Below are 14,920 nucleotides of genomic sequence, written 5' to 3'. Positions count from 1 at the left end.
TCAGAACGACTAAACTTTTAAAACAGAATGAAAGATTTACATCCCGAGGTTAAGATATCGCTTCTACAATAATAACTAGCTGATGGTTTGTTTACATGGAATAATAACTAGCTGATGGTTTGTTTACATGGATCACTATTTGTTTATATGGATAACTTTGATGGAATTTTCCCTAAGGAGCACAGCAAAAGCAATGGAAAGACGCAAAATCAATTGGGGAAGTAAAACTCTCCATGCTCATGATTTGAGCATCCTAGATGATAATTTTAGCAAAATGAATGAAGCTAAAGAAGTTTTGCGAGTTCAAGGTGCAAGAAGAGGTTTAAAAATTTATATTAAGAAGACTAAGTCGCTAAGGCTAGGAGTAAGTGAAAGGTGAAGAGATGATGTTGGAACCTAAAGCCTAATATAAACCCTAAGCATGCTTATAATATTAGCCCCAGTTTATGGGATAGGCTGATACCAATGATAATAAGGAGGGATTGGTTCGGAAAAGTTTTGGATGACTTTCGACCTTTTAAGACCCCCTAGTGTTGATAGGGTATTTCTCATAATGATCCAGAAAAGAAGGGAAAACTTACAAACCTATTATATTGAGATCGCTAAACTTCGACTGTATTTCCAAGATATGGCTAAAAAAGAGATATTTTTAAAGCTAAGCCTGAAAAAATGATAAATGAAAACCCAGATCTTTGCTGATTCAACTCGCTAAAATCTGTCCAATTAAAAATGATAGATTAATTATCAAATTGACACTTGATCAGTTATCTAGGGACCAAATATTTAATTAAAAAAAAACCAAAGGGATTTTAAAACCAGATGCAACACGGAAGCAGCTATACACGAACTGCCATTGACAACACTACTTTTGAATCCATTGATCTATGGAAAGATAGGATAATAAGCAGGTCATAGGGAAATGGAATTCCCACATGCTCATAAATGGCAAGCTGTAGTGTAAAGGAATGAGAGTAAAAAAGTGAAATATTATTCTAAAAGGTTGCCCTCAAGGAGGAGTGAAAGTGATACAGTAGTATTCACAAATAAGAGACAATAGGAAGCTTCTTTTATTTGAAAATGTGAGGCCACCTGTTATCACTAAAATAACAGGGTTTCATATATGGGTATTAAATTAGATAATTAGTTCAGCCGTAAAGTTCCTCATGAAGAGAAAGTATAGAAAAGTATAGAAAGTATAAAAACATAAAAGTATAATAGAAAGTTCAGCTTCTATTATCCATTGTTAATGAATAGTGGGGGAAAACTGGGGCTTAGCATCAAATAAGATTATGCACCAATGTAACACAGAAATTCGACCAACGGCATTTATAGAGATAAGTGTAGGACTTAAAACTACAGAAAGATTTCTGCGAGAAGAATAAATAGACTGCTACCCGGTCGCAGTTCACTGATTAACAAACTTAGAAACTACCTCAACTACTACTAACGAACTGCAATACCAAGCCGCCTGAGGACAACACAGTTACGCATGTTCCTCCTCTTTACACCCTCTCAAGGAGTCCCTATTTTCCTTAAATCTTTCCCTGCGACATTCTCCAGCCCCATTTAGGAAAGACCTGCTTTTTGCTTGATCATGGACGATTGACCGACAAAGACAATCTTTGGCAAGCTATCATCCTTCATTCGTAGAGCGTGTCCTAGCCATCTCATCCTTTCTCCCATTATAACCCTAGAAAACGGGATTGAACCACATTTCCCATACAACTTACTGTTTTTAGATACTTTAGATACAGTGAGTCAGTCGGGTACTGGAAACAATCTGTGGATAATTTCTCTGGAAAAGATTTATCAAAGCCTCCTCTGTTTTTCGGAGCACCCACACTTCAGAACTTTACTTGATCACAATCATCACTGTAACTTGAAATATTCTAATCTTGGTTCGCAAACTTATCTTCCTATTCTTCCAAACTTTTCTCAGCTGTGAAAAAACATCAATAGCCTTACTATTCTACTTTTTTCGTTTTCACTGCACCCACCGACTTTACTCTTAATACTACCTAGATAAGTGAAGTTGTCCACTTAATCAATCTTCTCATTACCCACATCACCTCTTTACTTTCGCTTATTCCTGGTTATATCGACTTAGGCTTCTTGACATAAATTTTCAAATCTAGTCCTTCACCCTGAAATCATAAAACCTTTAAAAGTTATTCATTCCTTTTGCTAAAATTTTCATCTAAGATGCTTAAATTATCAGAACAATATAAGTCGAGGAGATTTTTAATTCCCCATTTGATTTCGTATTCTCCCATTGCCTTTGCTGTTCTCCTTAGGACAAAGCGAAGACATCAAGTAACAGCAGACATGAGACATCCGAAACAACAGATGTAAAATGGGGAGAATAAAAACCCGTGTGAACACCCCAATCTCATTAGCACTCAGGGCTCAGGGGTGGATCAGATGCCCAAGATGTACGAGGTCTGTCCCATTGTTAAAACATGTTGGGCAATTTCAGATTTCACTAAAGTATATAAATGAAGTAGGACAAAGGATAGCGCTGCTTCACTAAAATAATGAAATAAAATGTTAAGCGAATGGCTAACCAGCCCAAAGAATATCGTGGACTCAAGGCAAGTATGCCTCAAGGCTCATTAGGACATTAAAAAAGTGAACTGATTTCTATGAAGTATTAGATAGACTAGCATTCAATATAAATCTGATTACGGTGGCGTGGGCTCCCAGAAACTCTGGGATCACAGGTAAGGAATTGGCAGATGAAGCAGCTAATGCTGGGGTATCACTGGCATACAATGGACCAGAACCATTCATTCCAATCTCTCCATGATAACAATAAAGAGTAATAAAAAGATGGAGCAATGACAGACCGAGCATAATTGGCATAGAAGGGTGGGAGGTGGCGAAACAGAGAAGTGATTTCAACGTTGACTAAACCCCAAGATCGACTAAACATTTTACGAGTGAATAGGTCTGAAACACGAATAGTTACTGAAGTCATTATGGGTGGCATCAAAAATTAAATGTCGGCAGGGATAGGAAAGATGCCTTTTTCATGGACAAACCTGTATCAGCCTGCCCTGGCCATTTGTCCACAGAAAATGAATCTTTACCACCTATAAGCTAAGGTCTGAGAGACTTTTTACTGAAATTAAACTCTGTATTGATTTGTATCATTTAACGGACAGCCTACCTTCATGCTTGCAGGTAGGAAATTTCTAGGGGGAGGGGGAAGGGGGTCAAAAATCGGAAAATAACACCAAAAAAGTGAAAATACATTGAGAATATAGGGAATTATATGAAGAACACTCAAAGTCTCAAGATTTAGTTGGGGCAATTGGGTGGACCCTGATACGTCCCACCCCGAATGGACGTGATTCAGTAATTATTAATCTTTTGGTATACATAGCCTGTCTGATTCTGCCTCCAACTAATTTTTCCTTTCATGTTAATATTTAAAACTTTTGATTGAAAAAGTTTCCAAGAGAACTTTTTTATGCTAATTAACTTCTTATTCATTGTCAATTCTAAATGAGAAGTTTTCTACAGCAATTACTACTCGTAGCTAATTACCAATAGTATTATCAAAAAACAAATGCACGCCCCAAAAGTCCCTGTTGTAATATTCCAACCCAACCCCTGAGGTATATTAATAGTACAATTTCGGTTTTTGTTTAATGTTTAGATAACAAAGCTGTAAAATTGTATGTCAGATATCAATTTATTCGTATGATTGGTAAAATTGGCGGTATTCCTAACTTTTTTTTTACAAGTTTTCATCTTTTCGAGCATTTTGAACCAATTAAATTTTGGGATTTTGCTTGTAGCCTAATGGTGTTGATTTACCATTTTTTCTAACATTTCATTGTTGTACCCAATATAAAGCATCATGGTAGGGAACGCAATGTTGATGGGAACTCTTTTATCACATGTATATTATTAATAGTTCAAGGCTGCGTGCACTATTTATTACGCAAATTACAAGCGCCAAACAAGCGTTTCTAAGCTATAACGCTTAAAATATTCACCGAGGTAACACTGATTCTTCATTCACGGACAAACTATCTCACCGTGTTTGGATCCCCTCCGAAGGCAGCCAATAGTGCGACGATACATCTCTGGAGTCGTGCCAAGTGAAACTTCATCACGTGACGCCAAGCTGTCACGGCGAGAGCAAAAAATGTATTCGGAGTTAGGTTCTCTTGGAGCCAAGCGGAGAGCGGTCGGATGTTTTGGTGGAATGACTAAATGGTGAATCCTTTCTACTGTTGGTGGAGTTTCCTCTGTGAGCCAGTATGTTCTCATTTTCCCTTTTCCCTAAAAATTGCTCAGCTATTTAGTTTTTTCTGTATTAGCCTATTGTACAAAGGTTCAAATAAAGATAACTAGCTAATCTACCACTGCTATAATTTGTCAGCATTTAGTATATGTATCCCCCCCCCCAAATGACACAGTAACTACAACTCTGACAACACGTTTACATATATACGGTACTACATTAGAATGACATAAAATAGCCCAAGTCCCAGTCTTACAACCATTAAACGTGTCCTCAAATTTCATTTATCTTAATCCTACACAGCTATTATTTTGAAAACCTTCAAATAACCTTCCTCAACAGTGTCTGAGCGAAGGATTCAGGCAAAACGACCAATGATAAAAAACAGAAAAGGAACGAAAATAAACACACCTATGTTACAAACAACATTTTTGATTGTAAAATAATGGCAATATATAGAACTTAAAGACGAACTGTTGGGTGCATTAAGATATCCAATTTTTTCCGATAAATAAATTCCCTTTTTTTCCTTATGTTAGAAAAATTCAGTAGGTTTCAAACTCACGAGAGTGAATTTTCCTTTCGTTGTATCATGGCTGACTTGAGAAAATACCAGCGGGCGGTCATTTAAAGGATTTCTTACAATCAGCGTTTCTTTAAATTTGAGTTATTTATTTGATTGGTCAAACAAACACCCTCAAATCAAGTTTCTGAGTATGTTAGTAAATTTTTAGTTGAGTTTCTTTAGTATAAACGAGTCAATACATGTAAGTTGTTTACACATTTCAAGAACTTATTCTTGCCTTATGCTCTGGCTCGGATTGGGAAGATATGATACTTTATTAGGTGTTCTGAGAGAGTGGACCAAAGGTTTTGTATAGTAGACCTAAGCATGCTTCGTGATATATATATATATATATATATATATATATATATATATATATATATATATATATATATATATATATATATATACTTTGGTACGTATAATTTTGGTAGACCCAAGGTATACCTCGGTAAAGAGGACTCCAAGGAGCTACTAGGCTAAGGTGTTACCGATCTTTCTTTTCCAGGTACGATAACCTGCTCGGTTGTATCCGCATACCTACACACCCGATCTAAAAACCTTCGGGACAGGGTAGTCGGGAGTAGTATTGATTTCTATGGAACTTTAGTATACTAGTTATTGGGTGTGACATCGATTCCAAGATCTCCCAGACGGTTCTAGGCTATAGGGGGTAGCCCATAACCGTAACCTATAACTTTTCTCATTCAGATAGTAGTGTTGTTCACTCTGGAACCGGTACCCTAACACCTCTCTATTCGAACAGGAACCATTCCAAAAAATATATATAATCCTGGACATTTAAAGGGGCTAAGAATGCAGACATGTTTTTATCACGGTGATTTTTACTTGTACAAGTTCCACTTTGGAAATGCTGTTAATTTATCCGTCAAAAATTAAACGGGAAAACCAGCAAAATTGCACTACGTAGCTGAATAATACGGCTTGAATAATTAGGTATATAATACGTAGATAATGTTAGGTAATCTTTTAGCAAGAAAACTGAAACATTTTGTCTCCATTTATGGCTACTCTCCTCTACTGACTGTTAATGTTTATTTCCCCTATAAAACAAGCAATTCTGCGAGAAGCGTATAGTTTTAGCTTACACCAAAACGACACGATACTTATACCATTGTGGTTATAAATTTTAGATCTATACATAAACTAAGCTTCAATTATGGTTTGCATAAGGTTTTCTTAGAGAATGGTCTAAACTTGGTTAAAAATAGATAACCCCTTTTGTTGCAAGTTTCTAATGTCTTTTCGGCGTATTTTTCAATCTAAAAGAAATAATTCAAAGCTAATTTCAAATTGTAATTGATAGATGGATAAAGATGAATATCAACTATCAAAAGATAACAAAATTGTCATCTTCTGTTGCAACACAAAAACCGTAAGAAATAAAAAAATAACATGCACAAAACAAGGTTAAATAGGGTATCCAGCATGAGGTCAGCCAATGTTGAACATTAACTGAACATGCCTCTGTAAATTGCTAGCAGTATATAGCGGAAAACATGTGGAATCTTCCGTAATTCCTTCTTCATTTTTGAATAAGTATGATTATTACCCTTTCCTTTTGGCCACAACAGTACTACGTGGCTTCTAAGAAAAAGATTAATAGTACATAATATAATAGTACATATATATATATACATATATATATATATATATATATATATATATATATATATATATATATATATATATATATATATATATATATATATATATATATATATATATATATATGTATATATATATGAAGATTGGTGACTCAAAAAAAACCTTAATCTCCACTAGGCCTCTCTCAACAAAAGAATAGCCTCCAAGTCGATCAAGAAAACTTTTGGTTGCGGGCGATATGTGAATCCTAAGGGGCTCTCCGGTTGATTCCATTCTTGAAGCTGTGTTTACTGTGTCTCCAAACAAACAGTATCGAGGCATCTTCAAACCGACCACACCAGCAACGCATGACCCTGAAATAGATATATTCTACTTAGAAAACGGGAAGTGGAGTAAGCAATAGAATATGAACTGGAAAGGTGTGAAGTGGAGGCCATGGATAAAATTGCCGAGGATCTGGAAGATGCAAGTAGACGGCATAGTAGTAAAATATTGTACTAGCATGTTAACAAATTCAGAGGGAGTAATCAATCCGAACTTGCCTAAGTTAAAGATAGGAACGGGGCCACGAGTAATGATAAGGAAAGAGTTAAAGAGAGAAGGGCAGAATATTTTGAGAATGTGCTAAACTGAGATAGAGTTGCAGGAAAAGATATAGAGGAAAATGAAAAAGTTTGTGATACCTTAGATGTGAAGGAAGTTTTGTTCTGTGAGGAAGAATTAGTGACAGTACTAAAAGAATTAAAAATAATAAGACCTCAAGTGCTGATATTATGATAAATGAGTTTCTTAAATATGGTGGCTGTGAGGTTAGAAATACGTTACTGCATATTATGGATATGATTTTTGAAAAAGGAGAAGTACTTAGCGATTTTAGGAAAACCCTAATTAAACCACTGTAGAAGAAAGGTTATAAGAGTGAGTATGGTAATTATAGAGGCATTAGTTTGGCTTCTGTAGGAAGCAAATCACTTGGTATGAATAGGAAGATAACCAAGATGAGAATATTGGAAACTACAGTGAGGACAGTGGTCAAATATGGCTCTGAAGTATGGGTGCACCAAAAAGCGGATGCAGATTTGCTAGATATTTTCCAGAGAAATTGCCTACAAATTGTTCTGGGTACCCGGCTGGTTAACCGTATTTCAAAAAGTAGGCTATACGAAAAATGCGGTTCAATCCCCCTTTCTAAGGCTATAATGAGAGAAAGGTTGAGATGGCTTGGGACGTTCTGCAGATGAAGAATGACCGATTGCCGAAGATTGTCCTTTTGGCTAACCGTCAAGGGATAAATGGAAAGCAGGTTGGCCACAGTTGGGTGGGAGGATGTCATAGAGAAAGATTTAAGGGAAACAGATTTAATAGGATGGAAGAGGAGCGTCCCTAGCTGTGCTGGCCTCGAGCGGCTTGGTGCTGCAGTGATTTGTTATTAGTTGTAGTAGTAGTTAAACTGCGTCTTCAAACACCTTTTTCATGCAAAGTTGGTCATGGTGAAATCGAACATAAGGAATGATCATTTCAGTCTTAATACAGCTAGAGTGTCTTCAGCAATAGTCTCTTTTGATGTGACCTTATTTGCTGCCCATTTCGACTGTTAATGGGCAACTTCTCTTGAAATAGGCAAATTGAAGACCTAGGCTACGGTGCTACACAAAAAAGATGCTAAATCAGAAAAACTAGGTAGCCAATTGTACAGTCAAATCTTAGAGAGTTGCAGTTTACATGCATTCCGAATCATGAAGGTTTCGTTTTGTGTTAATTTTGCATTTGAAGATAACTAAAGCCCACGTTCCTCTTGCGTACTTAATAAATGTGAGTTTTCCCAAAAATAAATTGCTGTGAAATTTATACCCTAAGAGCTTTGGAAATGACTTTCACGTTTCATCGAAAGCTTTTTACAAAATAAAGCCCCTTTCTAGGAAATAACATATTCTGAGCATTCAACAAAGAATAGATAAATCTTCCATTATTTTCACGGAAATATCAATGAAGCTTGAAAGGAAATATAACACTGCTAGAAAACCAGGCAACAGGACAAGCTTTCGAATGCATATTTCTAGGTTTCCTAAATAATCCGATGAAGAACTTGGAGCACTAGAAAACTATCACACTATCTCCAAACTGTTTACAATCACAAATGAATCTTGTGGAAACAGGAATCTGCAGACTAAATGGAATATCAAGAGCTGAATATTAAGAGCCTTTTAGTTTCAAAAGCTCCAACGAAAACAAAATTAGGAATAGATAAACCATAACCAAACCAAATTTTTTATAAAGGCCCAGAATGAATCTTGCTTGTTTTTATTTTTACAGGAGAAAAGCTACGAAATTTAAATTCCTTTTTTTTTTTTGACAATTTTATTTTAAAGTATTTGAATAAGGAATAATGCAAAAGGATTATAGTGCCAGGGGGCCCACAGATACTTTTTCAGATGGGCACAAGTCTGCAAAATTTACAAGAGGGAAGATGCTGACAAGAATGTTTTTTGGGGGGGTGGGGTAATAATAAGTCTCTCAGTAATAAAAGATTTACATTTGCTGTCTCTTTTGTTTTTATACAAGGGACAAATCAATGGGCTTATGTCGGTATCGATGCAAGTTAAACGATTTCAATTTGGTAATTATATACATGATTAAAAGTTTTCAGATGTTACATTATATATATTTCATTAATCTTCAGAATCTACGATGCAGGCGTACATGCAGGAGAAGGGAAACCTTGGAGCCCTTACCATGTTACTATTTTCAGTTATAAATAGTCGTGGCATCTCCCACAAAGAATTATCTAGTCAAACCATGTGAAACAACAAACATGAATAAATTAAAAAATAATAGACATTACCTGGTATCGCGGGCATTTATTTTAGTTGGCTGGATGGAAAAAATAATCCTAAAATTCGTTACTTATCCTTTTCTCAAAAACATATCTATGTTTTTAGGATGAAGAATGCGTCTAAAGTTCTCTTACCATCTGGCTTAGATTAACGAATATTTAATTGTTCGAAGAATAAAAGGTTATTGCTTTATTATTTTATTAGTAACATAAATATTTTGCAATTAATACATTGAATTAAATAAAAATGCTAAATCAATATTATTATGAAGAAGAGTAATCACTTTCCTAAACTATGTTAAAAAAAATATGAGCTTTTCTACTGATTTGCCCTAACTGGATCTACTTCAGTTCCATCAATTTGGTTGTCATATTCATCAACAAAATAAGGATATTATCGTGACCCTTATTTTATTTCAGTGGGACAACGTTTTGACTATGTTTCCCTCCTATGGTCAACATACCTGTAGATTCATTTGTTTTTGCTTAATAATATATAAAGTCTTCTAAATTATGGGTTTTGTTTTACTGTTCCATTTACAAATATGCTTGATACAGACAACACGAAAGGCGAATTTTTATAAGGTCCAGAAGTTGATTTGTGTATTTAAGAATATGTATGAAATGTCTTTACCTTGTTTTTATTCCCCTGTTACGCGATCATTGTTATTAATGTTTTCTGCCAATCTCCTCATCGGATTTTTTTTTGTTATTCAAAGTATACAGCAATGCACCTTAAAATATTTAATGTTCTTCTTGTCATCTTTTTTTTTCATATTTTCATTTACATTTTGCAGCCACTGTTCTTAAAATACCTTTAATATTTCAATATGTAGAAAATCAGAAATGACGGAATTTCTTACTGAAAAGTTTAACTGATAGGTAGGTCAGGCCAATGAGAGAGTATGTATTTTTGTATTCAGGTATTTATTATTTAGTTTTTTTAGTTTAAAAAAATAATTAAAAAGGCCTGGCCCAGCTTCAAAATAACTGATTCAGTTTTAGTTACTGAAGTAGATGCCTCATTTTGATAATTATGTCACTACAACTTTCAACACTAATTTGTGATACACATAAATTCCTTGGCTTTTGACATTAATTCAATAATAGCTAGTTTTTTTCAACTGAAAGCAAAAAAAAATTAATTGTTCAACTAGCCAATTCCTCGGTATGTGTGCTAATGTTTTTGAGTACTTGCGTTTCAGGAGTAATTCTTAAGAATAAGGTACAAAATGTAGATAGGTAGGTAGATATGCGTTTATTTAAATCCAAAAATTTCTAAAATTGTACTACAATCAACATTATGCTGCTCAGTTTAGGGACCTAAAATGCCCCTGTTAGGCAGCGAACAGCAACATATAAATGATGGCTTATTCATTCAAGATCAAAGAAATGCGCAAAAAAAACAGACGAAAAACTATGTAGTCTCTAAACCGCCACCTCTCATCTTAAAAAAAAAAAAAAATTGTAAAGATAGCTTTCAACCACCATAATTTACAAATAATTCAAAAAAAAACTTTTTTACTCTTCTTTTAAATAACACAAGGTTTTCAGATCACCTAACACTCTGTGGACTGAGTTCCAAACATCAACACCTACATGTTTAACCATAAATCCAGATCGTGTTGTATGGCTGATTTCACTAGTCAACTGTTCAGAGTTCCTCGTAGAATGATCGTGATAATTTGAATTACATAACTTCTAAAATACTGAGATAATCCATTTAAAACCTGGTATACAAAAATTAAAATCTGCTGAGACTTAATATAATCAATATTCAAAATATCTAAATCTCTAAAACAATATCCAGTACTACCACACACAAGATACTTACCCAAACTTCTAATTGCCTTATTCTGCATGATCTGCACCCTTTTCACATGACTAGAAAAATTGCTTGCATATAATGAACAACCATACACTAAATAAGGATGAACAATTGAATAACAATTTGCTTTCAGAACATGCAGAGAAACATTGTGAAATTTTCCTAAAATACCGACTCCGCGAGCCAACTTTGAATATATAACTTTGCAATGATGAACTATTCTTTGTGAACTAAGATAAATTCTCCAGAGTTATGTTAGTTTCTATAATATCCTCAATGGATTTAGCAATGACTGATTTGGTTTGGAACGGGGTCAGTGGCGAGACTCTGTAAGCTCAGCCAGAGTCGACCCAGCTCTAAATGGGTACCTGGAGAAATCTGGGAAAGGTAAACAGTGCAAAAGCACAGGATGACTGGCCCTCATCCCCCCATTGCACTTCCTGGCTGAAGGGCCTTGAGACGGAGATCAGCACCGCCGGTTCGGACCTTAAAGGTCTAGTGCTGCATCCTTTACCTTACATTTTTTTACCAATCACTGTAAGTGCTGTGTCATCTACGAGTGATGCAACTACGGCATCAGGAAAGTAAAAATGCATTGTATCCATGCATATCAAAAATAGTAAAGGTCCTGATACAGAACCTTGGGGCACTCCACCGTTCACATTGAAGGCTTTCCCTACCATATCTTCTATCATAGCTTTGATGGACCTACCATTCACATAAGACCTAATCCATTCCAAATCCATTTCGCGGACTCCTAAACAAGTTAACATATTTAATGAAAGATTAAAATCACCGGCATCAAATGCTTTTTGAAAACCTATGAATACAATAAGAGGGATAAGTTTCCTTTCTAGAGCACTATCAACACACTCTGATAGATGGTATGCCACATAAACAGTTGATCGTCTAGTTCTGAAAGCGAACTGTGACTCACTTAATATTCCGAACTTGTCTAAATATTCATACAGCCGTCGATGAACTATTTTTTCGTATATCTTCGAGAATAGTGGTAACAAGCTTATAGGTCGTCAGTTACCTTGCTTGTTGCCTGATTTGAACAGTGGTAGGACCTTCACTTTGTAAGTGCATCAGGGAATTGGCCGACTTCAAGTGACAGGTTAACAAGGTAAAGAAGACATGGTAGTAGATAAGCTGTAACTACTTTGAATGCTTTCAGATTCAAATCGTCAACACCAGCAGCATTTGAATTCAAATTCTTCACAATTTTTGCTAACTCTTCAACTGACGCTTTCTCCAGTTGGAATTTATGATGTTCTCTTCGATTATCTTAGAATAGCGTGTCACTTTTAGATGGGTCTCCGTGGGAAGTGTCTTCCTTGATTTTACTTCCCATACCAGAGAATTGGGAAGTGTCTTCCTTGATTTTACTTCTCATACCAGAGAAAAATTTACCAAATTCGTCAGCAATCTGCTGCTTATCAGAAACTGTAACGACCTTGATATTGATACCATTTATGAGGTCATCATGTTTACTTGTGCCTTTAATCACGCCGTTAGTGGTCTGCCAAATGCCCCGCATATCTCCTTTTTGTTCGTTTTATTTTTCAATGTAATTTTTTTTTTAGAAGTCTTAACTTATTCATTAAATTTTGTTGACGAATATATTTATTTTTACTTTCTTCAGATGAGTCATTTAAACTTTTGAAGAAGCAAGTGTTCCGAGCATTTATAGGTTCAAAAACTTCATCATCAATCCAGGGTCTTAGGGGGTATCTCGTTCTTTTTTTCCTAGTAGGCTTCAAGGGGCAAGAAAACTCAAATACCGTTGTAATAATTGCAAGAAAATTGTCGAGGACATGCGAGGGATCCAATTTTTCATTCACTTTCTCCCACGACATTACACTTATTTGTGTGCGGAACTTACATAAATTTGCCGGCCGAAGATCTCTTATAGGTTTACGCCTAGTCTAAAGTTAAAGCTTTTGCTTGATCTACGTTTACAAAAGTCAAACAATCTCATTCAGATTGCTTGACATTTTTGGGGGCGTTTTCCTCTTTCTCGAGGCAAATTTTCACAGGCTCGTAGCTTTTGGATGGGTAACATAAAACCCAATGAATTTTATACATTTGGAACCAACAGAAAAGCCATTTGTTTTGACGTTTTCATTGTTATCAATTTTTTTGAGTTTTGGTTACTATTAGGCCGAGTCGCTTCTTATATACAATTCGTTACCACGAACTGTGGTAAAAAACTGGGATAGCCAAACAGCATTAAAATCTAAAAATAACCGAATGCAAAAAGTCAGATTTTTCTCCATGGATTGTTCCCAAAACCGCGAGACCAATGAACTATCTAGACATAAAACAGCATGGAACTCTCAATAACGGAGCGACAGGATATCAATAAAAATGATCTCAAATATGAAGTAATTGACAGATATATAACTATATTTTATTGAAGGCTTGCTGAAAAACGAGTTTGACTTTGACTAATATGCATTACTATTAGGTTTCCATTAAGATACTTTTTCCCCCCAAAATAATTGCTATAAGATAAAGTATATCTCAACTCCATATCTGCTATGTATTTTGCGATATCTTAGATAAAGTGTGTTGAAAAAAAAGTTGTTATTTACTCTAGTTGACTGGTTTCTTTAAATTACTTTTCAATATCTAATAATGTAATAAAGCTCATTACGCTAAAGTATAACTTATTGAGATTTCGATCAACATAAGAGTCTATAAGAGTCTCTTTGGATAAAAAGATATAATATAAAAAGGAGCGTGCATGTGACAAAAATACAACAGTTCAAAATAGGGATGACACATTTTAATGGACAGTGAAACAAATATAAAATTTTTTAACTGGATATTTCGGACACATATACAGTGCCCATCATTTTATTTCTGATGATGGACACTGTATATGTGAAGGAAATATCCAGTTAAACATTTTATATAGGTTTCATAGTCAATTAAAAGGTTTTATCCCTATTTTGAACTGTTATATTTTCGTCATGGAAAGGCAGTGTTGTCTTGGAAGTTATCTAAGCGTGGAAATGAGCTCATAGACCCACGGAATCTAAAGAAAGGGGAATTAAAATATATCGTTTCTTAATATCTTGGAAACTGGATGCCATAGGGCAAAAGGGTTTTCAGATTTGTTATTAGCATGAAAAAGTATATTAGAAAAAGTAATCGCAAGTCATGTTATCTATAGCTTGTTACTGTGTGAAATTGGAATCTTTCCGGATAATTGAATAGGTTTTTTCATGATATTAAAATGCTACCACACTTTTCATGAAAAAAATTATACCAGAGTGGATCCCGATCCTGAGTCTAAGTGGCTCTCCAGGTTTGTGCCGGATTGAGAAACTTTTTATTTCTTCCAAAATATGAAGTGCCATCCCAGCAATTTGGCCAGCATGCTGATCCCCATTTCGAATTGGAAGTCCTGATACGACCATGTATGCATCTCCAATTGTTTCAACTTTGTACACATCATAATGGCCAATGATACTATCTAGCTTCGTGTATAAGTCGTTTAGCATATCAACTACCTGGATGAAAAAAATTTATATTACAAATTATAAATTAAAATTATAAGTTATATTAATTTATATCGATAACAGTTATATGATATCAATATAAATTACATAATTATAAATTACAGCCAATTTTGTTCAAGAAAATACGAATCAACATTTTTGAAAAAAATTTCATAAGTATTGAGAATCACATTGTTCCTATATTTTCTTGTCTTGTACCTAGCACTAAGAAGAATACTTAAGTAACCGTGCTTTGAGCTTTCTTTGACAATTAAAAGTTCCAGGCCTTACAATAAAA

The 14,920-nt window shown here is 34.9% G+C and overlaps 1 protein-coding gene across 1 annotated transcript in view; it reads right to left on the bottom strand.

The window, feature by feature from the left end:
* LOC136040030 (guanylate cyclase 32E-like) overlaps window positions 1-14,920 on the bottom strand; it is a 265,444-nt gene that overhangs the window by 14,252 nt on the left and 236,272 nt on the right. Inside the window, exons 18-20 of the mRNA XM_065724096.1 lie at window positions 14,391-14,634; window positions 6,612-6,802; window positions 4,047-4,293 (exon numbers count right to left, since the gene is read on the bottom strand). Of these exons, the coding sequence (XP_065580168.1) occupies window positions 4,047-4,293; window positions 6,612-6,802; window positions 14,391-14,634 (682 nt within the window). The remainder of the gene's footprint in view (window positions 1-4,046; window positions 4,294-6,611; window positions 6,803-14,390; window positions 14,635-14,920) is intronic.

The sequence above is a fragment of the Artemia franciscana genome, chromosome 20 (assembly GCF_032884065.1).
Source record: "Artemia franciscana chromosome 20, ASM3288406v1, whole genome shotgun sequence".
NCBI lineage: Eukaryota > Metazoa > Arthropoda > Branchiopoda > Anostraca > Artemiidae > Artemia > Artemia franciscana.
Note: the sequence above shows the minus strand (reverse complement) of the source record. Positions and strands in the feature narration are given on the sequence as shown.